The sequence below is a fragment of the Nycticebus coucang genome, chromosome 11 (assembly GCF_027406575.1).
Source record: "Nycticebus coucang isolate mNycCou1 chromosome 11, mNycCou1.pri, whole genome shotgun sequence".
Classification (NCBI taxonomy): Eukaryota; Metazoa; Chordata; class Mammalia; order Primates; family Lorisidae; genus Nycticebus; species Nycticebus coucang.
Window position 1 is genome coordinate 12,120,857 of NC_069790.1, and position 25,678 is coordinate 12,146,534.

At 40.8% G+C, this 25,678-nt stretch overlaps 2 protein-coding genes across 6 annotated transcripts in view; one reads left to right on the forward strand and one right to left on the reverse strand.

The window, feature by feature from the left end:
* The window catches only part of LOC128598271 (cytochrome c oxidase assembly factor 1 homolog), a 134,632-nt gene extending 118,181 nt beyond the window's left edge, over positions 1 to 16,451 (forward strand). For all 5 annotated transcript variants that reach the window (XR_008383612.1, XR_008383611.1, XR_008383610.1 and 2 more), the window contains 2 exons: positions 8,433 to 8,880; positions 15,183 to 16,451. The gene's annotated coding sequence lies outside the window, so the exon portion shown is untranslated. The remainder of the gene's footprint in view (positions 1 to 8,432; positions 8,881 to 15,182) is intronic.
* Positions 16,452 to 16,603: 152 nt separating this feature from the next.
* STK17A (serine/threonine kinase 17a) overlaps positions 16,604 to 25,678 on the reverse strand; it is a 43,536-nt gene continuing 34,461 nt past the window's right edge. Inside the window, exons 4-7 of the mRNA XM_053608685.1 lie at positions 19,368 to 19,494; positions 18,603 to 18,651; positions 18,137 to 18,316; positions 16,604 to 17,277 (exon numbers count right to left, since the gene is read on the reverse strand). Coding sequence (XP_053464660.1) covers positions 16,956 to 17,277; positions 18,137 to 18,316; positions 18,603 to 18,651; positions 19,368 to 19,494 — 678 coding nt within the window. The 3' untranslated portion in view covers positions 16,604 to 16,955. The remainder of the gene's footprint in view (positions 17,278 to 18,136; positions 18,317 to 18,602; positions 18,652 to 19,367; positions 19,495 to 25,678) is intronic.

The window sequence follows — 25,678 nt, forward strand, 5'->3', positions numbered from 1 at the left end:
ATGTTTTGCCACTTTCTAGGACCACAGTTTTAGCAAATCACTATGCGCAAAACAAAGTGGAAGAGAGAGGATGGAGTAGATGCACTTCTCTCCCTATTCTTCTCACAAAGTCCAGCCAAAAACTTGGGATTTATATAAAATAAACAAGAGTATTCTGAAAGATGAAGAGAAGGTTGAACTGCTGGGAACATTGGGACACAAGGAATAACACAACATTGAGTTCCCTGGGTTTTCTTTTTAACCAAATATCTTAGACTGGGCGTTGGAAAATTTAGCACCCCAGAAATACCAAGAGCAGACAACAAAGGCTAAAAAAGCCTGCTCTTTTTAGCCAAAGGATCAGGAAAGGAACAACCTAGAAAGAGACCTTTTAGACAGTAACTGCCCTACTCTAGCCAAACACCATACTCTGTCAGTAAAGGCCCAATGGGGAGCCTAGACTTCTCCCTCATCTGGCTGTAGTGAGGATAGAATAGTGTCAGAGAAGGCCCTGAGGGGAGCTGGTACTTTCACCCTTGCAGGATAGTAGGAAGGCTCACCCCCGTTGTCAGTGGAGGCCTCGTTGGGAGCCTAGGCTTTCACTTTGATTGCAGGAACAAGCCCTCCCACCCTCGTAGTATTGATGGAGCCCATGTGCTCTAGTGGGAAGCAGTAATGAGACATCCCTCCCCCTGCCTTGTGTCAAAGGAGACTGCTGAACCTTCACCTTCACCCCTACCTGGCAGTAGTGGACTGACACTGTATCACTACTTTGACAACTGGCGGTGTCAAAGTAGACCTGCTAAAACAGATGGTTTAAAGAAGGTCCAGAGTTCCAGTGCAGTAATGTGACTGACTAAAAAAAAAAAAAAAAAAGGTCTAAAGTGTCATAAAATAAAACCCAAATTCCAGTTTACAATAAACAGTCATGCTTTCATACCAAGAACCAGGAAAATCTTCTCTTGAATAAGGAAAGACAATCGACAGATACCAATGAGAATACACAGATGATGGGAATTACCTGACAAGGATTTTAAAGCAGCCATCATTAAAACTAAAAAAGGTTCAGCGGGCAATTATGAACATACTTGAAATGGAAGAAAAAACAGAAAAGTTTCAGCAAAGAAGTGGAAGGGTCAAATAGAAATTTTAGAATTGAGAAAATAGAATAAATGAGATACAGATCTCACAGTGCCGAGGGCAGAGGACAGAGGAAAGAATGAGTGAACTTGAAGATAAAACAGAATTACCCGGTCTGAAGAGAGAAAAAAGACAAAATTAGTAACTCTGGGCCTACAGCAAAATACTTTAACATCTGAATCATAAAACTCTAAAAGAGAAGAGAGGAAGGGTGAGGCTGAAAAAGTATTTGAAAAAAAAAATTGTGGCTGAAAAGTTTACGTATTTGGCAAACACACTGAAACCCATACCCAGGCATACGTTGTTTTATTGTGCTTTATGATCCTTTGTAGATGCTACATTTTTTACAAATTGAAGGTTTGTGGCAACTGTGTTGAATAAGTCTATTGGAGCCATTTTTCTACAGATTGTGCTCATTTCATGTCTCTGTGTCACATTTTGGTAATTGTCACAATATTTCAAACTTTTATAATACTTCTTTACTGGAATTTGTGATTAATGATCTTTGATGTTACTATTTTTGTTTTGGGGCTTCCTGAACCTCTCCATATGAGATAATGAACTTAATTATCAATGTTGTGTGTGTTCTGACTGCTTCACTGGTTAGTCATTCCCCCATCTTTCTCCCTCTCCTCAGGCTTCCCTATTCCCTGAGACACAAAATATTGTAATTTGGCCAATTACGGGTGGCGCCTGTGGCTTGGTGAGTAGGGCGCTGGCCCCATGTACTGAAGAAGTTGGAGGGTTCGAACCTGGCCTCAGCCAAACTGCAACAACAACAAAAAATAGCTGGGCGTGTGGCGGGTGCCTGTAGTCCCAGCTACTTGAGAGGCTGAGGCAAGAGAATCGCTTAAGCCCAAGAGTTTGAGTTTGCTGGGAGCTGTGACGCCACAGCACTCTACCAAGGGTGACAAAGTGAGACTCTGTCTCTATAAAAAAATAGAAATTCGGTCAATTAATAACCTTACACAAACCTGTAAGAGAGATGAGGAAGCTGCAAAAGAGAAGTTTGAAGCTAGTGGAGGTTGGTTAATGAAGTGTAAGGAAAAACCTGACTCCATAGTATAAACGTGCAAAGTGAAGCAGCAAGTGCTGATGGAGAATCTGTAGCAAGTTATCCAAAAGATCTAGCTGAGATGATTGATGGAGGTGGCTACACTAAACAATAGATTTTCAATGTAGATGAAATAGCCTTCTCTTAGAGGAGGATGTCTCCTAGGACTTTCAGAGCTAGAGAGGAGAAGTCAATGCCTGGGTTCAAAGCTTCCAAGGACAGGCTGACACTCTTATTAGGTTAGTACAGCTGGTGACTTTAAGTTGGACGGAATGCTCATTGACCATTCTGCAAATCCTAGCATCCTTATGGATTATGCTAAATCTATTCTTCCTGTGCCCTAGAAATGAAACCACAAAGCCTGAATGTCAGCACATGTTTATAGCATATGGTTTATTATTGAATATTTTAAGCCTATTGTTGAGACCTACTTCTCAGAAAAAGAACTCTTTCAAATTATTAACTGACAAGAGCTCTGATGAAGATACACAGGATATATATGTTTTCATGCCTACTAACATTATAGCCATTCTGCAGACCATGGGTCAAGGAGTCATTTTGATTTTCAAGTCTTCCTATTTAAGAAATACTTTTGCAAGGCTCTGGCTGCTATAGAGAGTGATTCCTCTGATGGATCCAGGAAAAGTAAATTGAAAAATTTCTGGAAAGGATTCACCATTCTTTCATAATTCATGGAAGGAAGCCAAAATCAGTTGACTCCAACCCTCACAGATGACTCTGGTCTCTACCTTTTGCAATGGAGGAAATAACTGCAGAGGTGGTGGAAACAGCAGGAGATTAGAAGGGGAGGCCAAAGATGTGACTGATTAGCTAAAATACCATGTGAAAACTTTAATGAACCAGCAGTTGGCTTCTTATGGATGAACAAAGAAAGTGCTTTGTTGGGATGGAATCTACTCCTGGTGTCGATCCCGTGAACAATGGTAAACTGACAACAAAGGAAGGAGACTATTACATAAAACTTGATAAAATAAGTTTATGTAATAAACTCTTAATAAACAGTGGCAGGGTTTGAGAGTATGGACTTCAATTTTGGAAAAAGGTCTTCCCTGGGTCTCTTTACTCTGGTCAAGGAAACAACACAACAGGAGGACATTACAATTCTAAATATTTATGCACCCAACTTAAATGCTCCCAGATTTATGAAACAGACCTTGATTGGTCTGAGCAGTATGATGGCCCCATAACATCATAGTAGCTAGGGACTCTTAACAACCCTCTGACAGAATTGGGCAGATCCTCTAAACAGAAACTAAACAAAGATACCAGGGACTTAAATGTGACCCTAGAAGAACTGTACTTAATAGACATACACAGAACACACCATCTGAAAGCTAAGGAATATAAGTTCTTCTTATCAGCCCAGGGAGCATACTCCAAAACAGATCATACCTTAGGATACAAATCAAACCTCAACAAAACTTATTTATTTATTTTTTTGATGACACTTTGTTGCCCACAGCAAACTCAAACTCTTGGGTTTAAGCGATTCTCTTGCCTCAGCCTCCCAAGTAGCTAGGACTACAGGTGCCTCCCACAATGCCCAGCTATTTTTTTATTGTTATTGTAGTTGTCATTTGTTGTTTGGCAGGCCCGAGCCGGGTTCAAACCTGCCAGCCTTGGTGTATGTGGCCAGTGCCCTAACCACTGAGCTACAGGTGCCAAGCCCAAACCTCAACAAGATTACAAGAATTGAAATTTTACTTTGTATCTTCTTAGACCACAAGGCAATAAAGGTGGAACTCAACTCCAACAAAAATTTTTATCCCCTCACAAAGGCATGGAAATTAAACCACCTTATGCTGAGTGACAGTTGGTGAAGGAAGAGAAAAGAGAGGAAATTATTAAATTCCTTGAACATAAAAACAGTGAAGCTACAAGTTACCAAAACCTGTGAGATACTGCAAAAGCAGTCTTAAGAGGGAAATTTATTATATTAGGCACCTATATCCAAAAAAACAGAAAGAGAGCACAGCAACAATATTATGTATCATCTCAAGAAAATGGAAAAGGAAGAAAAATCTAATTCCAAGCCTAGCAGAAGAAAAGAAATAACCAAAATTAAATCAGAAATAAATTAAATCAAAACAGAATAATTCAGAAATTAATGAAACAAAAAGTTGGTTCTTCAAAAAAAAAAAAAAGTTGATAAACTTTTGGCCAGATTAGCTAGAAACAGAAAAGTAAAATCTCAAATAATATTAATCAGAAATGAAAAAGGGAAATAACAAACACTGAGATTGAAGGAACAATAAAAAATCTTCCAAAAAAAAAGCCCTGGACCAGATGGCTTCACATCAGAATTCTTTTTTTTTTTTTTTTTTTTTGAGACAGCCTCAAGCTGTCACCCTGGGTAGAGTGCTGTGGCATCACAGCTCACAGCAGCCTCCAACTCCTGAGCTCAAGCGATTCTCCTGCCTTCACCTCAGCTTACAGCAGCCTCCAACTCCTGAGCTCAAGCGATTCTCCTGCCTTCACCTCCCAAGTAGCTGGGACTACAGGTGCCCGCCACAATGCCTGGCTATTTTTTGGTTGCAGCCGTCATTGTTGTTTGGCCAGCCTTGAATCTGCCAGCTCAGGTGTATGTGGCTGGCGTCTTAGCCGCTTGAGCTACAGGCACCGAGCCTTCACATCAGAATTCTATCAAACCTTCAAAGAAGGAAGAAGGAACCTTCCCAATGCATTCTATGAAGCAAACATCACCCTGATATAGAAACCAGGAAAAGATCCAACTAAGAAAGAGAACTTCAGACCAATTTCACTAGTGAGTATAGATGCAAAAATTCTAAATAAAATAGGAGCCAAGAGGTTACAGCTACACATTAAAGAAATTATACATCATGATCAAGTGGCTTCATTCCAGGAATGCAATGTTTAACATACACAAGTCCATAAACATAATTCACTATATCAACAGGAGCAAAAACAAAGGCCATAAGATGCTCTCAATAGATGCAAAAAAGCATTTGATAAAATTCAGCATTCTTTTCTAACAAGAACACTTAAGAATATAGGCATAGGAGGCACATTTCTTAACTGATTGAAGCCATCTGTGACAAACCCACAGCTAACATCATAATGAATAGAGTAAAACTGAAAAGATTTCCACTTAGAACTGGAACCAGAAAAGGATGTCCTGTATTGCCACTACTATTCAGCATAGTTCTGGAAGTTCTTTCCAATGCAATCAGGCAAGAGAAGGGTATAAAGGGCATCCAAATGGGGGCAGAAGAAGTCAAACTCTTGCTTTTTGCTGATGATATGATCTTATACTTAGAGAACCCGGAGACTCAACAAGTTCCTGAAAGTGATCAAGAATTACAGTAATAGGGTATAAAATCAATTCTCCACAAATCGCTAGCCTTTGTATATGCCCAAAACAGACAAGTTGAGAAACTCATCAGAGACATAATTCTCTTTACAGTAGCTTCAAAGAAAATAAAATACCTAGGAATATACCCAACAAAAGAGATGAAGGATCTCTGCAAAGAGAATTATGAAACCCTAAGAAAAGAAATAGCAGAAGACATTAACAATTGGAAGAGCATACTATGCTCCTGGTTGGGAAGAATCAACATAGTTAAAATGTCAATACTTCTCAAAGCAATCTACAGAGTCAATGCACTTCCCATTAAAATACCAACATCATACTTTGAAGAACTAGGCAAAATAGTTCTTTGTTTCATAGGAACCAGAAAAAAACCCATGTAGCAAAAGCAATTTTTAGTAATAGAAACAAAGCCATAGCCAGCACTCTACCAGACTTTCCAGGCATCCTCAAACTTTTTTTTTTTTTTTTTTTTGTAGAGACAGAGTCTCACTTTACCGCCTTCAGTAGAGTGCCATGATGTCACAGGACTCACAGCAACCTCTAGCTCTTGGGCTTCCGTGATTCTCCTGCCTCAGCCTCCCAAGCACCTGGGATTACAGGCGCCTGCCACAACGCCCGGCTATTTTTTGGTTGCATTTCAGCCAGGGCTGGGTTTGAACCCACCACCCTCGGTATATGGGGCTGGCGGCCTACTCACTGAGCCACAGGCGCCACCATCCTCAAACTTTTTAAACAGGGGGCCAGTTCACTGTCCCTCAGACCATTGGAGGGCCGGACTATAGTTTAAAAAAAAAAAAACTATGAACAAATTCCTATGCACACTTCACATATCTTATTTTGGAGTAAAAAAACAAAACAGGAAAAAAATACAATCATACCGCCTCATGTGGCCTGTGGGCTGCAGTTTGAGGAGCCCTGCTTTAGGCTATATTACAGTCTACAGTGATCAAAACAACATGATATTGGCACAGAAATAGAGAAATAGACATTTGGAACCAAATAGAAAACCAAGAGATGAAACCAGTCTCTGACAGCCATCTGATCTTCCATAAACCAAACAAAAGCACATTGGGGGAAAGAATCCCTATTTAATAAATGGTGTTGGGAGAACTGGATAACCACATATAAAAGACTGAAACTGGACCAGCACCTTTTACCACTTACAAAAATTGATTCAAGATGGATAAAAGATTTAAATCTAAGGCAGGAAATGATAAAAATCTTAGAGCAAAGTATGGGAAAAACTCTTGAAGATGTCAGCCGGGGGAAAGATTTTATGAAGAAGACTTTAGTGGCAATTTCAACAACAAAAATAATCAAATGGGACTTAATTAAACTGAAAAGCTTCTGCACAGCTAATGACACAACAATCAAAGCAAATAGACAACCTTCAGAATGGGAAAAGATATTTGCATGTTATGAATTGACAAAGGTTTGATAACGAGGATCTGTAGAGAACTCACATTAATCAACAAAAAAAGAGCAAACAATCCCATCTATCACTGGGCAAGAGACATGAACAAAACCTTCTCTGAGGACAGACAAATGGCTAAAAAACATGAAAAAATGCTTATCATCCCTAATCCCAAAGAAATGCAAATCAAAACCACCCTGAGATATCACCTAACTCCAGTGAGATTAGCCCATATTACAAAGTCCCAAAGTTGCAGATGCCGGCATGGATGTAGAGAGAGGGGAACACTTTCACATGTTGGTGGGACTGCAAACTCATACAACCTCTTTGGAAAGAAGTATGGAGACTCCTCAAAGATCTCAAATTAGATCTCCCATTTGACCCCGCAATCCCACTACTAAGCATCTACCCAGAAGAAAAAAATAATTTTATCACGAGGACATTTGCACTAGATTGTTTATCAAAGCTCAATTTACAATTGCCACGATGTGGGAACAACCTAAATGTTCAGCTCAGGAATGGGTTAACAAACTGTGGTATAACCATGGAATACTATTCAGCCATAAAAAAGATGGTGACTTTACATCTTTTGTATTAAACTGGATGGAGTTGAAACACATTCTTCTTAGGAAAGTATCATGAGAGTGGAAACCAAGTATCTAATATACCTAATACTAGTATGAAGCCAGTAGACAATCTAATTTATACCCACAGAGAGAAACTCATTTCAATTCAAGATGGGGAGAGGGAGAGCACAGGGAAGGGAGAAGGAAGGAGGGGAATTCGGTGTGCTCCCACTTAACGGGCACAATATAGGGGTGTATGCCATACCTTTTGGGTATGGGACACATCTACAAGAGGGACTCTGGCTAACGAATTCAAATATTGTGACCTGGTTGTTGATACCCTTACATTAACCTGAAATTAAAAAAAAAAAAAAGGAGTTCTACTGTGGATAAATTGCTACCAAATAGCGTTGTAAGTTACAGGGAAATCTTTTGTGAAAGGATCAGTCAATGTGGCAAACTTCATTATTGTCTTATTTTAAGAAGTGCCACAGCCACCCCAACCTTCAGCAATCACCATCCTAATCAATCAACAGCTGTCAACATTGAGACAAGACTCTCCACCAGCAAAAAGATTAGGACTCAGTGAAGTATCTTTTCATTTTATTTAATTAATTTATTTTGTCTCACTTTGTCACCCTCCATACAGTGTCATGGCATAATAGCTCACAGCAATCTCAAACTCTTGGGGTCAAGTAATCCTCTTGCCTCAACCTCCCAACTAGCTGGGACTACAGATGCTTGCCACAACACCCAGCTATTTTTTTTTTTAAATCAGTGAAGTATCTTTAGCATTTTTTAGCAATATTTTAAAATTAAAGATGTACAGTTTTTTGGATGCAATGCTATTGCTCACCTTATAGACGTATACATCACTTTTATATGCCCTAGTAAAGCAAAAAATGCATGTCACTTGCTTTATTGCAGTGGTCTAGAACTGAAATTGCAATATTTCCAAGCTCTACCTGTATTCAAGAAATGGGTGAAGCCCCAACAGCATAAACCTGAAGAAATCCATAATAGGATAAATAAGAAAGAATGATACCTTTCCTGTGGGAAAAAATAATGAAAATGCTAGTGGATTCCTTCTTGGAAACCATAGAGGCCAGAAAGAAATGACATAAAATTTGTTAAGTGCTAAAAATTGTCAAGTCCAAATTCTCTGGTGAAATGGTCCTTCCAGGATGAAGAGGCAATGAAGACATTCTTAGATGACGGATAACAAAGAGTTTGTTGAATGGATCTAACCTTTAGACCTTGAATAGACTTACTCTGGAAGAATGACTCAAGGAAGTTCTTCCTACAGAAAGGAAATGTTAAAAAAAAAAAGTGTTGGTGTATCTGGAAGAACAATGGAAAGAACTTTTTGTTCTGGGTAAGTACAATAGACTTTCCTTCTTGAGTTTTCTACATTGTTTGATAATGGAATCAACATGTATTAATATGGTTCGATGTGTACCTTAACATGTGTAGAGGATAAATTTAAGACTATTCTACACGGGGAGGGGAAAGGACAGCATAAGAGGTAAGGCTCTGTCTATCACACAAAGTGGTGCAATGCTGACATCAAGACACTGAAATGGCAGTGAAGTAGTTCCATATCTCAGTTGTGTTGCTGGAATCTACATGTGATACAACAGCATACAACTATATACATTTTTTTTTTTTTTTAGAGACAGAATCTCACTTTGTCCCCATGGGTAGAGTGCCTTGGCATCATAGCTCACAGCAACCTCAAAATCTGGGCTTCATTGGTTCTCAACCTTCCTAATGCCACGACCCTTTAATTCAGTTCCTCATGTTGTGGTGCCCCCAACCATAAAATTATTTTCGTTGCTACTTCTTAGCTGTGATTTTGCTACTGTTACGAATCGTAATGTAAATATCTGATATGCAGGATGTATTTAGGTGACCCCTGTGAGAGGGTCATTCAACCCCCAAAGGGGTTGCGACCCACAGGTTGAGAACTGCTGGCTTAAGTGATCCTCTGGCCTCAGCCTCCTGCCACAATGCCCTACTATTTTATAGAGATGGGGTCTCACTCTTGCTTAGGCTGGTCTCAAACTCGTGAGCTCAAGCAATCCACCTGCCTCAGCCTCCCAGAGTGCTAGGATTATAGGCGTGAGCCACTGCACCCCCAACCTGTACACATTTTATAAATGCCAATTTCCTATTTTTGTATTGTAATTACATAAGATACAGTTTTACTATTTTTCCAATTCTCTTAAGTCTGTAACTATTTCAAAATCAAAACTTTTAAAAAGTGTGGCACAAGAGTAATGAACATGCTGCCTTAAAAGGGGAAGATGAGGAGATAATCCTCCCTTCCTGAATAATTCTAGCTGAGGATTGAACATGTATCTCTTCCCAAATACCTTGACTTATTTTATTCTAGATACACCTCTGTCACAATTTGTTAGAAAATTGGTCATTTTAATAGAGATAACTAAAGAGATATTCATTTTTATGAAAACTTGTCACGGTGTATTGAAACGAAGAGATATTTTACTACTTCTGCTAACATATTTAGTAAAAAGTTATTTATTTATTTTTTTTTTATTTCTTTTTTTTTTTTTGTAGAGACAGAGTCTCACTGTACCACCCTCGGGTAGAGTGCTGTGGCGTCACACGGCTCACAGCAACCTCTAACTCTTGGGCTTACGCGATTCTCTTGCCTCAGCCTCCCAAGCAGCTGGGACTACAGGCGCCCGCCACAACGCCCGGCTATTTTTTGGTTGCAGTTTGGCTGGGGCTGGGTTTGAACCCGCCACCCTCAGCATATGGGGCCGGCACCCTACTCACTGAGCCACAGGCGCCACCCAAGTTTTATTTTTAATAAAAATACTCATTTATCTCGGGCGACGCCTGTGGCTCAAGGAGTAGGGTGCCGGTCCCATATGCCGGAGGTGGCAGGTTCAAACCCAGCACCGGCCAAAAATCAAAAAAAAAAAAAACAAAAAAACTCATTTATCTCAATAGAAACTGTAAGAAGGAATGTAATCAAAGTCATAAGATTATGCTGCCACGTAAAATATGGTGCTTTCCATAGGACTGTGTCAATATTGGTTTTAAATAGAAAACATTTCCTATTTTAAATATGTTTAGATATTGTAATAGCCTGGGTGTTGGCAAACTTTTTTTGTAAAGTGCAAGACAGTAAGTATTTCAGGTTTTTAGGCTGTCTGATCTCTGTCACAACTACTCAACCCTGAAGTTTTGTAGGAAAGCAGCCATAGACACAATGTAAGTGAATGGGTGTGACTGGGTTCTAGTTAAAATTCATGTGCTACACGAGTCATGGGCCATAGTATACTAGCTGACCTCTGCGCTAGCCTACTCTCAGGTTACTTATCCTCTGGTTAATTTTTTAAAAATCTGAAATTAAATTATATAAAAGTAATTTTAAAATTGTGTTATGGATATTAAAATATGGCCAAAAATAGAATCCTGAGGTAAAACTCCTTGATTAGCAGTCATCAAACCTCAAGGATTCTATCCCTTATGTAACATGGTGAGATTTTTGGACAAATCACATATTCCTTATGAAATTCCTTTACCTTATCTCTAATTTGAAAAAATTAGAGAGTGATTCCTTCCAGTTTTGTTACTAAAAATTTTAAATTCAGATTTACTCCCCTTGTTAACAAAAGTTTCAAGAGAGGGGAAGGCTCATTCTTATTTAAATAATTTATAACATAGGGTTAGGCACAATGAGCTAAAAATGAACATTAGAAGATTTGGAATATTAAAAGCAAACAAAAAATAGAAAAATGAAGAGTATCCAACAAAACAGCATCAAAAAACAAAGAGATAAAAGGACGTACAGGCCTTCTACACTGAAAATACCAAACACTGCTGAGGACAAAATGAAGTAAATGGAAAGATATACTGCATTTATGGATTAAAGACTCAGTATTATTGTTAAAATGTTAAATTGATTTACACATTCAATGAATCCCAATCAAAATCCCACAAGGCTTTTTCTGCGGGGGCAGCTTGGTTGGTAAGAATTGACAAACCAATTCTAATATTGATTTGGAATGCCAAGGACCTGGAATGAACAAAACAATGATCTTGAATAAGGAAGTTTTTCCTGACATCAAGACTTATAAAGTCTTGACAAAGGGATAAACTAATAGAACAGAACAGAAAAGCAGATCCACAGATACATGGTCAAATGATTTTAGACAAGGGCACCAAAACAATTTAACGGAGCAAAGAAAATCTTTATGACAGACGGTGCTGGAACAACCAAACACTCACATGTAAACCAAAAGTACTTGACTCTTACTTCATGTATACAAAAAGAAATTCACAGTGGACTACAGACCTAAACATAAAAACTAAATGTATAATACTCTTTAAAAAAAAAAAAAGACATCTTCATGACTTTGGCGTAAAAAATTCTTGGAAGAGGACACAGAAAGGCATTAAACATAAAACAGAAATTGATAAATTAGATTTTACCCAAATGAAAACCTTCTCATCAAAATATACTCTTGGAAAAACAGGCAACCCACAGGGTAAGAAAAAATATTTGTAATAGGCTGGGCACAGGTGGCTTATGCCTGTAATCCTAGCACTCTGGGAGGTTGAGGCGGAAGGATTACTTGAGCTCAGGAGTTTGAGACTAACTTCAGCAAGAGAAAGACCCCATCTCTACTAAAAAAAATTGATAAAAAAATTACCTGGGTGTCACGCCTCTAGTCCTGGCTACTTGGGAGGCTGAGGCAGGAGGATCGCTTGAGCCCAGGAATTTGAGATTGCTGTGAGCTGGGCTAATGCCATGGCATTCTAGCCTGGGTGACACAGGGAGAGTCTGTCTCAAACAAACAAAAAGAAAATTGTAACATACAAACCTGACAAAGGCAAATCCAGAATATATGAGGGACTCCTATCCAACTGAATAGAAAAAAGGACATAAGAATCATCTAATGAAAATGTACTCATTAATCATTGTGGAAATGCAGACTAAACTGAAATACCACCACATATCCAGGAAAATGGCTAAAATGAAAAAGATGGCAAGGATCGTACGTTACACTGGCAAGAATGGAAAACAGTATGTCTGTTGTGGAAAACTGCTGGGCAGTTTCTTAAAAAAATATACATCTATCCTAAGACCTAGCAATTCTACTCCTAACTTTTTAGTCCAAGAGAAAGGAAAATATGTCCACAGAAATTCCCGTATATTAAGAATGAATATTTATAGCAGCTTTACTCATAATGGCCCCAAACTGAAACAGCTCAGGGTCCATGAACAGCAGTATAGACACATAAACCAAAAGGTTCTACATAGCAACGGCAAGGAACACGCCACTGATAAAAACCCCAACATGCATGAATCTCCAGGATGGCATGCTGAATAAAAGCCAGAGACTGACGAGTACATGCTGTGTGGTTCCAGCTTTATGAATCTGAGGACAGGGAAACGTGACCTACTGTCACAGGAGTATGGGTTAAAGGAGTATATGTGTTTGCCTTGTTCGACTGTATGGAATTAATGTCTATATTTCACTGCATGTAAATTATATCCCGCTCTCCCCAAACAAAACAATAGTTGGAGATTAAGGGTCCTGAGGTTAAGTTTAAGATTTATTGTTTTATTTATCTTAGAGACAGAGTCTCACTTTGTTGCCCTTGGTAGAATGCTGTGGCGTCACAGCTCACAGCAACCTCTAGCTTTTGGGCTTAGGCGATTCTCTTGCCTCAGCCTCCCGAGTAGCTGGGACTACAGGCACTTGCCACAATGCCCGGCTATTTTTTGTTGCAGTTTGGCTGGGGCTGGGTTTGAACCTGCCACCCTGGGTATATGGTTCCAGTGCCTACTCACTGAGCCACAGGTGCTGCCCTACGTTTAAGGTTTTTATTTTTAATTTTATTTTTATTTTTTTGAGGCAGAGTCTCAACTTTGTCACCCCTCGGTAGAGTGCTGTGTGGTGTCACAGCTCACAGCAACCTCCAGCTCTTGGGCTTAGGCAATTCTCTTGCCTCAGCCTCCGGAGTAGCTGGGACTACAGGCACCTGCCACAACGCCTGGCTAATTTTTTGTTACAGTTTTGGCTGGGGCCTGGTTCCAACCCACCACCCTTGGTATATGGGGCTGGTACCCTACTCACTGAGCCAGAGGCTGTGCCCAAGTTTAAGATTTTTAGTCTAGCTCTTTTAATTCTACAAAGAATTCAAGGTACTAGGTGTTTGATGATCTTAGGCAATATCTATAGTACTTGGCTATTTTATTTTTATTAGACTAATTCAAATCTGTGTAAGTGCAAGCTTAGAATGTTATTTAAGATTAATTTGCTAATACTTTTAGTTAACCACCCTTCTCCCATGTAAACTTATGTATACTGGTGTCCATGGATTGATATAATGTCTTTTTTTTTTTTTTTTTAGAGACAGAGTCTCCTTTTGTCACCCTTGGTAGAGTGCCGTGGCGTCACAGCTCACAGCAACCTCCAGCTCTTGGGCTTAGGTGATTCTCTTGCCTCAGCCTCCCGAGTAGCTGGGACTACAGGTGCCCACCATAATGCCTGGCTATATTTTTAATTGCAGTTTGGCCGGGGCTGGGTTCGAACCCGCCACCCTCGGTATATGGGGCCAATGCCCTACTCACTGAGCCACAGGCGCCACCCGGATTGATATAACTTCTAAAAATGCTTAGGCCTCTGTAAACTGAGCCACATGCCACCTCCATTACATTATTGGGAATTATAATTTGTAGCCTGTCTTTGTAACCTTTTCTCTAATAAATTCTCTTCCAAACTGAGGTCATTTGGAAAAGTTTAAGCGATTCTACAATAAGCATCTGTCTTTCCTCTACTAAAGGTAAAGGCATTTTCTTCAACTTTCCATGTGAAAACAACAAAACATAAGAACATTCAAATATAATTTCCCAATTGATTAAAACTACTTATACATTTTACATATTTCATAAGCAACTTCTCATCACACTGAAATATTATGTTGTTGAATTTTATTATAACTTACCTCTATCTGTAAATGATATGTGTAAATTCAATAGCACTGTTCAGTCCATCAATTTGGTAATAGAAAAAACAACATTAACATCTTTAAATAAGTATAGAGCTAGCTGGTGAATCATTACTAGATTTTTATTTGGCCTAATATTGTGAAGGCTCTTCATGCTCTGTTTACGTCACATAAACCAAAAAAATGCCAATATACAAGTATGTATGTATTCTGAAGGGCTTATTAAAAAAGCATGAACAACTCAAAATTTAAGGTACAAAAGCAGCGAAGGTTATGCAACGAACTGCAAAGTAGCCAGCTGAAAGGTATACAGCAGACCCTCCGTCGCCAGCCACCTCCGTACATTGACCACCTCCTTAAGTTGACCTAATTTTCATAGCCCAGACATGCACCACACATACACATCAGTACCACAGGCCTAGTTCCTTCTGTTGCCCACCTCTGTATGTTGACCAGTTTGTTAACAGTCAACTTACAGAGGTTCTGCTATATTACAAAAACTTTTAAGTGTATTTCTAAAATATAAAATGGTCTTGAAAAAGTCCAAATGATTATGCTTTTAAAACTTGACATCCATTAAGTACAAACACGTATCATTCAATATTGGTATTTTTTTTTGTCACTTTTCCCCTGTTTTTGTCAGAGAGATACTTATACAAATTTGCTTAAAACCATGTTTTACAGGTTACCCAAGGCCCAACATGGAAGCCATGGGTTTTCATGGAAAACTACCAGTGTGGCAGAATTTCCTCTTTACCTTTTCAGCTCTTGTTTAGAAATGCTAGTTTCCAGGAAGCTGTATAAATAAAACTAATTTTGCAAGAAAACACTGCAACAGTTTGAATGCCTGATGAATTTCACCCCGTGGTGTACAAGCATCACCAGGTGCTCCGACAGGCTCCCGCAGCAGACCTGGGAGAGGTGACAGACCATTTGTGTACACATCTATGACATTTATATGAACATGCGTGTGGTCACTTTAAAACAGGCGGTGAGGTGCTGTCATTTTCAAGATTTTGACATTTGAGAAATCGTGCTCAGAGGAGTGCTTTGTGAGACACCCTGATCAGACCCTGAAGGGACAGTTTGCAGTTGTTCTTAACGCAGAGCACTGGCCAGGGCCTGGGTGTACACAGCACACAGGTGACAGACAAGCTGGAGCAACCAACACAATACACTGAGCCCAATGAAAGACAAATAAGGACGCTCGGACTTTTTTTATGTGAGAAGGATATTCAAGTTACACAGCATTTACTTTTCCATCTCCAGATTTTAAATAGGCCTTTCCTGTTCACTATAGGGGCCTAGATACAATTAAGTGTTCAATCCTAATTCAATTAAAAACTCATACTGAGTATATTCTTGTAAGTCTTTTGGGGACAAAGTATCCAGTGTCAAATTTTGTATGGACAAAGTAAATGTTTATATTTAACGTTTTCCTAACACTGCTTGGGGGTGAGAAGAAAAAAAACAAGTAGAGGCGTGGTGGTCAGCCTGGAAATGCTCTCCAACTCTTCTGCTCTATGGCATTTTATTAACTTGGAGACAAACACAATGTAACAGTATCTTTTCACTGACCAAAGCAACCATAGTGTTGATCAGATCACACAGATGCCTGCAAGTGGCCAAAATTACGTGACAAGTGCAGGTGAAGGGCAAGGAAGTGGCTGTGGTTTAGCCCCTGAAAGAAGGTAGGTGAGTGTGGTGTGATGAAGGAAGTGGCTGATGAGCTGACGCTTAAAACCAGAATAATTTCCGAGGTGAAAAATCACCACCTCTCTTTGTCTCTCTTATTAGTGACACTGAATAGGGAAAGAATTAGCCAGGGTTTTCACTGATGGGTTATAAGCATTATGCAAAAACAGAGACAAAAGAAGCCAAATCAAGTCAATATAAAGCAGTAATAAAATATAAAAATAAGACATTATCAAGCTATAATGAATGTTATTCTAGATGTCAAAAATTTAAAAGATTTTAAATTAAAATCTTGCCAAACTACCCCTCCCCCAAGTCAAAACGTTACCCATTTTAGTAAGGGTGTCAACACACATATAAAGCAGACATGGATAGACACATGAATAATGCAAAAGAGATTTACAGAATGCAGTTTTGGCACTTTTACTTGGATTTTTAAAGAAAGTGAATACAAATAGTATCTTTGCTTACAAATTCTCATTCTGGAGAAACAGGATGTAGGATTAAAAGATGCAAACCTCTCCCTTCTTAAAAATAACACTGAAACAGATAGCTGTACCTGTTAAATCTCCTGGTTGGCAACTTTATAAATCTGGCTTGATTCATCTAATTCCATAAGTTTCACAAAGTTGTTTGTGTCTACGTATGCGACACCTGGTTATCCACTTTCAATACATGTACCGTTTGGCCTGTGGTCCATAAATAATAGTAATGTTTTCAATTCAATGTAGAAATCTCAAAAGTTCTAAAGGGAAATACTGCTCAGTAGATAAATTCTCCTGGAATTTCTTGTAGCAAAGGTTCCTCAAATTTAAATCGTTTGGAAATGGCCTTTTGCTCCATTTTCTCTTTTTCAGACTGTCTGCACTGTCCTAAAGTATACGAAGTAACTACAATTAACTCCTCTGTTACAATCGATTCCTCAGTTTCTGGTTTGCCAGAATTAATTTCAGGCACAGAATCATCACCTTCTTGAAGGGCATTTGGTTCTTCTAAAGCCCCTTTCACCCTGAGAGAAGGATCTTGAATACTGCTCTGTGTCAACCAGGGATGCCGTAGACATTCTTCTGCAGTGGCTCGGTCTCTGTGTAAAGATGCACAATTTATATTCAGGGCAACATATGAGCACTTCAATTAAAAACTAGAACATAAGCTACTGTACAGTATTTATTACAATTCAAGAAGTATGAAGAGTTGGCAAGAATCTTATTGTGATTCCTGAATAAAACTAGACATTTTGGAATTTGGGTGTAATTTTTCACAATGTGGAAAAATAATATTTTAGGTAAACTAGCTCTGGAAAGCTCTCTTGGGGAACAAAGAACAGATGGAAAATATCTGCTAGCGATTATCTGGCATTTCGTTTCTTTTTGTTTTGAGACAGTCTCAAGCTGTCGCCCTGGGTAGAGTGCCTTGGTGTCATGGCTCACAGCAACCTCAAACTCTTGGGCTTAAGCGATCCTCTTGCCTCAGCCTCCCAAGTAGCTGGGACTACAGGTGTCTGCCACAATCTCCGGCTATTTTTTGGTTATAGTTGTCATTGTTTGGCGGCCCGGGCTGGATTTGAACCTGCCAGCTTCGGTGTATGTGGCTGGCACCTTGGCCTCTTAAGCTACAGGTGCCAAGCTGATTATCTGGCATTTCATTGTCAATTTCTAGTAACCACAGATTGTGAGTACTGCTCAGTGGATGACATATCTACAATAACACAATTTTGTTAATTAATATTTTAATCCTGTAATAATGAGGTATGCAGTTCATACTTTCAAAAAAATTTTCATTTTGGCCACATTTCTTTCCACAGACATAGCAAGCCATGACTTTCGTCTAATATTACACTAACATTTTTGCATCTTCATTTTGGTGTTTCTGTTGTTGAACTACTTTTGCTTGGAGCAGATCAATCAAAAATGGACAATGATAAATATTAAACTAATACTTACTCAGGTTTCTTCACTAAAAGTGTCTTGATGAAATCAATAGCTGACTCAGATACAACATCAAACTCTTCCTCAGAATAACTTAAGTTCATCTGTGAGATGTTCAAGAATGTTTCTTGTTTATTATTGCCTAAGAAGGGTGATATTCCTGTAAGCATGACATATGTTAACACACCAATGCTCCTAAGGTGAAAGAAAATTTAAGAAAAATTAGCACCATTCTCATTTATTGAAACTAACTCAATCAATTTTCTTTCTTTCTTTTTTTTTTATTGTTGGGGATTCATTGAGGGTACTTCAATAAGCCAGGTTACACTGATGGCATTTGTTAGGTAAAGTCCCTCCTGCAATCATGTCTTGCCCCCAGAAGGTGTGACACACACCAAGGCCCCATCCCTCTCCCTCCTTCCCTCTCTCTGCTTTTCCTTCCTCACCCATGAATCAATCAATTTTCATCAGTAACACTTACCACATATCCGTTGCCATGCTGATAGGATCATAACTAAGAATTTCAGGAGCTAGTATCAGAAACAGAAGAGAACATTTAATTTTGTGGAAAAAATTCTTAACTATTAACAGCATAAATTAATAGGAATTAATACAAAGTCTAACTAGATATTTATAATGAACTTGTTTACTTTTCACACCTCTACTGGGCATCGTTGAGTCCTAGTATTTTAGAAATATAGGAAGGAATAAACGCTGCAATATAAAGTGGCAATTTCTGACACACTGAGCTTCTCACACCTTCTATCTAACCAGGCGTAGTCCCTATCAGGTGGTAGCTCTTAAATCTTCCTCACCTGTCCCCATCTCTGCTTTCCTAATGCCCTGCCCTAGTCCCAGGCACGCCCCAGCAGACGGTGGCCCCACTATGAACCAGTCCACATGTGAGCTCCTTTTTTTTTTTTTTTTTTTGTAGAGACAGAGTTTCACTTTATCGCTCTCGGTAGAGTGCTGTGGCGTCTCAGCTCACAGCAACCTCCAACTCCAGGGCTTAGGCAATTCTCTTGCCTCAGCCTCCCGAGTAGCTGGGACTACAGGCGCCTACCACAGTGCCTGGCTGTTTTTTGTTGCAGTTTGGCTGGGGCCGAGTTTGAACCCGCCACCCCTGGTATATGGGGCCCGCGCCCTACCCACTGAGCCACAGGCACTGCCCACACATGTGAGCTCCTATTGGAGGCAATGCCTGAGAACCCAAACACAAAACCAGGCCACTCTTACGAATACTGACCCACATACTCAGGAGTACCCATGATCTCTCGGAGCTCTTCACTGTTCTTCATTATTCTTGAAAGGCCAAAATCAACGATCTTAATGTCACCCAGTGGAGAATCGCTTGTCAGCAGAATATTCTGAGGCTACAAATAGAACACCCCCCATCAAAAAAAACATGAGTGAGTACACACAATAAGTAGCTCAGAAATTTTACCTGTAAGATTGAGACAGAGGAATTCAATAGTAAATAGTCATTTGTTAAAGAAGTGTACATCTAACTCTCCCCTACACTAGCTCTTCCTCAGCATACAAACATGCTTCTGTCTCTATCTTAAAACCAAACAACTTCTAAAAACTATCCTGAAAGACCCTGAATCTCTTTGTTTTGAGGCAAAGTCTCACTGTTTTGCCCTGGTTAGAGTGCCATGGCGTCATAGCTCACAGCAACCTCAAACTTGTGGGCTTGAGCAATAATTCTCTTGCCTCAGCCTCCTGAGTAGCTGGGACTATAGGTGTGCACCACAATGCCTGGCTTGTTTGTCTTTTCTTTTTCTTGAGACATAGTCTCACTATGTTGCCCTCAGTAGAGTGCAGTGGCATCACAGGTCACAGCAACCTCAAACTCTTGGGCTTAAGCGATTCTCCCAAGTAGCTGGGACTGACTACAGGTACCCCACAATGCCTGGCTATTTTTTTGTTGCAGTTGTCATTGTCGTTTAGCTGCCAGCATGGGTGAATGTGGCCGGCGCTCTACCCACTGAGATACAGGCGCTGCCTGTTTTTCTATTTTTAGTAGAGATGAGGTCCTGCTCTTGCTCAGGTTGGTCTTTAACTCCTGAGCACAAGCAATCCACCCGCCCCAGCCTCCCAGAGTGCTAGGAAATCTCATCATAAGCCACAGCCACCGACCTGACCCTGAATCTCTTTCCAGCCAGCACACTCACTGCCTGTTCGTCCCACAAAGCTCAGTTTCTTGAAAGCAGATCAAATACAACTGGTATCAAGTCTCAGTGCAGCTAAATCTGCTCTGCCCCCTCTCTGAGGTCGCAATACCTTTAATCGACTAAGACCTTGTTTCTGCAGCACTGGGGACTGTCAACTGTCCTCCTGTTGGTGAAGCCCTCCCTTGGTTTTACCCCTCTCCAATCTCTTCCTCCACAGATCCCTCGCTATTTTCTTGATTTTTTTTTCTGCCCTCCTTCTAAATACTGGTGTACCACCCTGTATTTTACTTTTGAGCAGTTTCTTCTATTCCCAAAGCTTCAGCTGCCTCTTATATGCTGATGAATTCTACTCTAATTCCACTCTCCAGACTCAAGCTGCAGTTAGAATCAAGACTTTGCATTTGGCTGAAGTGTACCCCACACCCTCAGCCCCCCACTATAAGGCAGGCCTTCCAGTCAGGAAATACCTCGGGCAGCTGTTCATCCCCTCAACCCACCTTCCTCTTCTGTATTCCCAATCTCAATGCCCAAGTAAAACAATGGGGATTCGCCCCAAAGTGCTCTGTCTCCTACCTTCCCCACCATTTCTCATGTCTAATGAAGTCATCAGTTGTGCCAATGCTACTTACTGAATCTCCCATCCAAGTACTAACCCAGCCCAGCCCTGCTTTGCTCCTGAGATCAGATGAGATTGGGTGGGCACATTCAGGGTGGTATGGCTGTAGACTCCATTTCCTAAATCTCAGTATCCCCAATGCTTAAAGTTTGGGCTTTCGTTATTTCTTACCCAGACTACGATGCTAGTCTGGTCTCTAGTTCCCCCCACGTCCAGCCACCTTTTGTTGTACTCTCCACACGATTGTATGGCTAGTTGTTACTTCTTCCCAACACACCTATTCTCAAAAGGGCTGAGGCTGGAGCATGGGGGCTACCCAAAGCCACAGAATCAACGAGGTTCACATCCCTGGGGCCATTTTTGCCCAGTGGAAAATAACCCAAGACACTTTCATATAAAAAGACAAGCAGATATGTTATCACCTGGAGTGTTTAATGATCTGGCCCCTGCTTCCTCTTCAAGATCAATCTGCTGTCACTGTTCTACAGGCACTCCGTGCTCCAAACCAGACAGACTGTGATCCCTGAACAAGATTGGCACGCTCCCATCTCCTGTCCCTGTACGGGCACTGCCTTTGCTCGTGAAGCCCTCTCCCCTTCTCTCCCTGACCACTCACCCATGCGTGCTGGGCCTGAGGGCTGACCCTGCTCTGCTCCACAGCAGCTGGTACACAGCAAGTATGTTAACCCACTGTTAACAGATGACATTTGTCCCCTGGAGGCATAAAATAAATGTTCACATTTCCTCTCCTTCCACTCATATTCTAATACCACTCCATCTGACTTCTGACCTCTCATTCCACAAGAAGTCACAAAATCTGTATTTTTCAATCCTTCAGGAACATGGGATCTTAGCAGTGCTTGGCCCTGGTGCCCATTCCTCGTCTACATAGTCTTCTCTTGACTTCTGTGACCCATCCTGGCGTGGCTCCTCTCTCTCTGGCTGCTGTCGCTGTCTCCTGACGGTCTGCCTCCTTCACCAGGCTGATCTCAGACCATTCCTCTCTCACTTCACTCTCACCTTCACGGTCTATCTGTGCCCACGCCTTACCTATCACTATACCTTATGATGCACAAATTGTTCTTTTTCAACCAATTGCTGATTTATTATCTTCCCTTTTATGTCTCAAAGGTGACTAAATTCAACATGATGAAAACCACACTTGCACTTTCCCTCCTCAATTATTCTCCCCAGGCCAATGGCTGACATCACAGTGCATGGTACAATCATCAGGACAGGAGAGAACATGGAGTCACTCTGGTCATTCCCTTCCTGCTCCATTAAATTAACATGTCTCATATTCTGTTGATCATACTTTGCCTACTTCTCTTCATCTATAGAAAATGAATTAAACCTACCACCATTTCTTGCTCAATTCCAATGGCCTTGAAAATGGCGTGCTAGGATCGGTTTTGTCTGCACTACAGCCAGAAAAGTTGTGCTATATAAATCTGATGGTATTCCCCCTTCCTAATCCCTTCAGTAGCTTCCCACTGCTCACAGATAACCTCTGAACTCCCTGACATGGTGCAGGGACTCCTGAGAGGCCTCCCTCCTCCTTAGCTTGTTCTCCCCCTTGGCTCAGTGAAACTGAGTCTCTCAGGACATTTTCTGATGCTCCCTCTCATGAGACTGTATTTGTATACCAAATTCCCTCCACCTAGAACACGTCTTTTCTCTTCTTTGCCTAGGATGACAGTGATGTGCATCACAACAACTGTCAACAGTATGATGGACTGCAGTATGAAAAGGGAAACTGAGGCACAGGTGATCCCTCTCTCTTTAAAAAGGGTCTTACGTTCTTCCCAACCATCCATCCCACTCTTTTACATTATGAAAAGGGTCATAGGTTTGTTGAAGTCTGAATTCAGAAATGGAAAGGCAGGAATCTCTAGCTTCAGGACAAGAGAAGCCACGGAATCAATGTCCTGGTCGGTGAGTGGCCTGGCACTCACACACAGCTGCAGGTCAATGAGCGGAAGGAAGATAACTATAACAAAAATGGAGTGGGTGTCTATTTTGCATCAGGAAAGGTGGCAGGATAAATATTAGAATAAGAAGTCCCTACTGTCCAAGAGTTTATAATCAGGAGACGTGTCAGGCGTCACTCATTCTGGTGAGTGTCGTGCCGTGACAGCAGTTCATGCAAAGGGCTCAGGCAAGAAACCAATCAGGGATTGCCTTAGAAAATTATGGAGAAGATGTGTGAGCACAGCCTGAAGGGTAAAGAAGACTCCATCATTTATTCAACAAATACGTACTGACTGCCCAGTGACCCATGTCCTGGGGAAACAACAGAGAACAAGACACGGGTCTCTGCTTTTGGAGCCTTTCATTCTAATGGGGACAAGTTTAAGTACAAATTGATAATATCACTGCAGGTTATTTTAAGTACTACGGGGAACTCAGAGTGGGATGATGGGGTGATGGGGTGACAAGGCGACTGCTGGGGTGGGCATGCCATCTTCAGGGCAGTCAGAGAGGGCGACCTTCCAGGGAGGAGAGCATGGTGTTAAACAAGAACCAGCGCAGCACAGAACCCGAGGTGGGCAGGCAAGAGGGAGCGCAGCAGAGCAGACAGCAGGCCAGAGGCTCCCAGGGAAGGGAGGACACGCTACCCAGAAGTCCTTGGAGACAGGGGCAGGACTGCGGGTGGACACGAGGTGGAGGGAATGGCAGGCCTCCCAGGCTCTGCAGGCTGCTCTAGGGGCAATGGCAGAAAGGGCCACACCTTTTTGTTAATTATCTTCTAGCCACTTCTTCCAGAAAAACCCTATGCAGCACCACGATTATAAGTCCCTAGACCAGTGATTTTCAACCAGTGTGCTGCAAACATTTTTAAAGATCATTAGTTAAATTATTTTTGAAAGAAGTTCAAAGCACAGTAAGTATATTCTTTTTTTTTTTTTTTCACTTTTTAAAATCAACATAATTTAAGTGTGTCATGGAAGTTTAAATTATAGGTTCAAGTGTGCCGTGAGATAAAAAGGTTGAAAAACACTGCCCTAAACATTTCAAGGCAATTGAAGTTTTAGTACATTAATAAAACATTATAGTACAATAAAATGTTGATTATTCAGGCAAATTCGATGGGAGGAGTTTGGCTCAGGGATACACATTCGTAATTGCACCTGTTCCGCCCTTTCCACTACATACAAAATGTTCAATGAAATATTGCTAAGGGCTAATCTCCCAGGCGTCTTGAGATTCACTGTGATTAGTAAGCATGCACATTCTCAAACACCACCTGTTCCCCTAAAATAGTTTAAATGTTTCACCCTCATATTTTGTTTATACTTTATATTCCCCAAGAAATGCTTTCTTTTCTGTGCCAAAGCTAACTGGTTTGGTGGTAATGTTGTCAATCCTAAGTAAGTGTGATCAAATTATTAAAATTTTATCGTGTTAGACATCTAGGCCCAGTTATGTGCATCTAGGACAGCGGTTCTCAACCTGTGGGTTGAACGACCCTTTCACAGGGGTCGCCTAAGACATCCTGCATATCAGATATTGACATTACAATTCATAACAGTAGCAAAATTACAGTTATGAAGTAGCAACAAAAATAATTTTATGGTTGGGGGTCACCACAACATGAGGAACTGTATTAAAGGGTCACAGCATTAGGAAGGTTGAGAACCACTGATCTAGGATATACCACAGTGAGACTTTTTAAAAATGAAGTCAAAGAGTTGAAAGAGAGGGCCGTGTGCAGTGGCTCCCACCTGTGATCCTAGTACTTTGGGAGGCTGAGGCAGGAAGATCGCATGAGGCCAGGAGTTCCAGACCAGTGTGAGTAAGAATAAAACATCATCTCTACAGAAAACAGAAAAATTAGCTGGGTGTGGTGGTGCTCGCCACTGAGGAGTCCCAGCTACTCAGAAGGCTGAGAGGAGGCTGAGCCCCAGAGTCTGAGGCTGCTGTGAGCTATGATGATGCCACTGCACTCTACCTGGGGCAACAGAGCAAGACCCCGTCTGTCTAAAAAAAAAAATTGAAAGACAGGTTGCTAAAAAAACACATTAACATATTTCTCATAAAATCAGAGCTGTTTCGTGAAATTTCCAAGTTAATGTTTATTAGGTGGCCCCTACCAATTGGGCTGTTTCAACCACAGGTATTTTTAAAAATACACGTTACTCCTTTAATTTTTTTTTTTTTTTTGGAGACAGAGTCTCACTTTGTCACCCTTGGTAGAATACCGTGGCGTCACAGCTCACAGCAACCTCAAGCGATCTTCTTGCCTCAGCCTCTCGAGTAGCTGGGACTACAGGCGCCTGCCACAATGCCTGGCTATTTTTAGAGATGGGGTCTTACTCTTGCTCAGGCTGGTCTGGAACCTGTGAGCTCAGGCAATCCACCCACCTTGGCCTCCCAGAGTGCTGGGATTACAGGCCTGGGCCACTGCACCCGGCCTTAGTTTTTCTATTTTTAGTAGAGATGGGGTCTTGCTCTTGCTCAGACAGACTCCTGAGCTCAAGTGATCCTCCTGCTTTGGTCTCCCAGAGTGACTTTACTCCTTTAAATGAAAGTAGAGTTATAGGACCATAATTTCTGTCAGTTTTTTGATAGTGAAATATACTTCCTTCCAATAAGCTGAAATGTATGTTCTGAAAACAAAGATAAATACTTAAGCCTTTACATTGAGTTAAACCTTCTTTTTAGGGAATCTAGCTCATAATAAAAATGTGGCAGGTGATATACCTAATTCTATGTAAAATGCATGTGTCCTGGGTGGTGAGGGACAGAGGGCAGCACTTGCTGTGA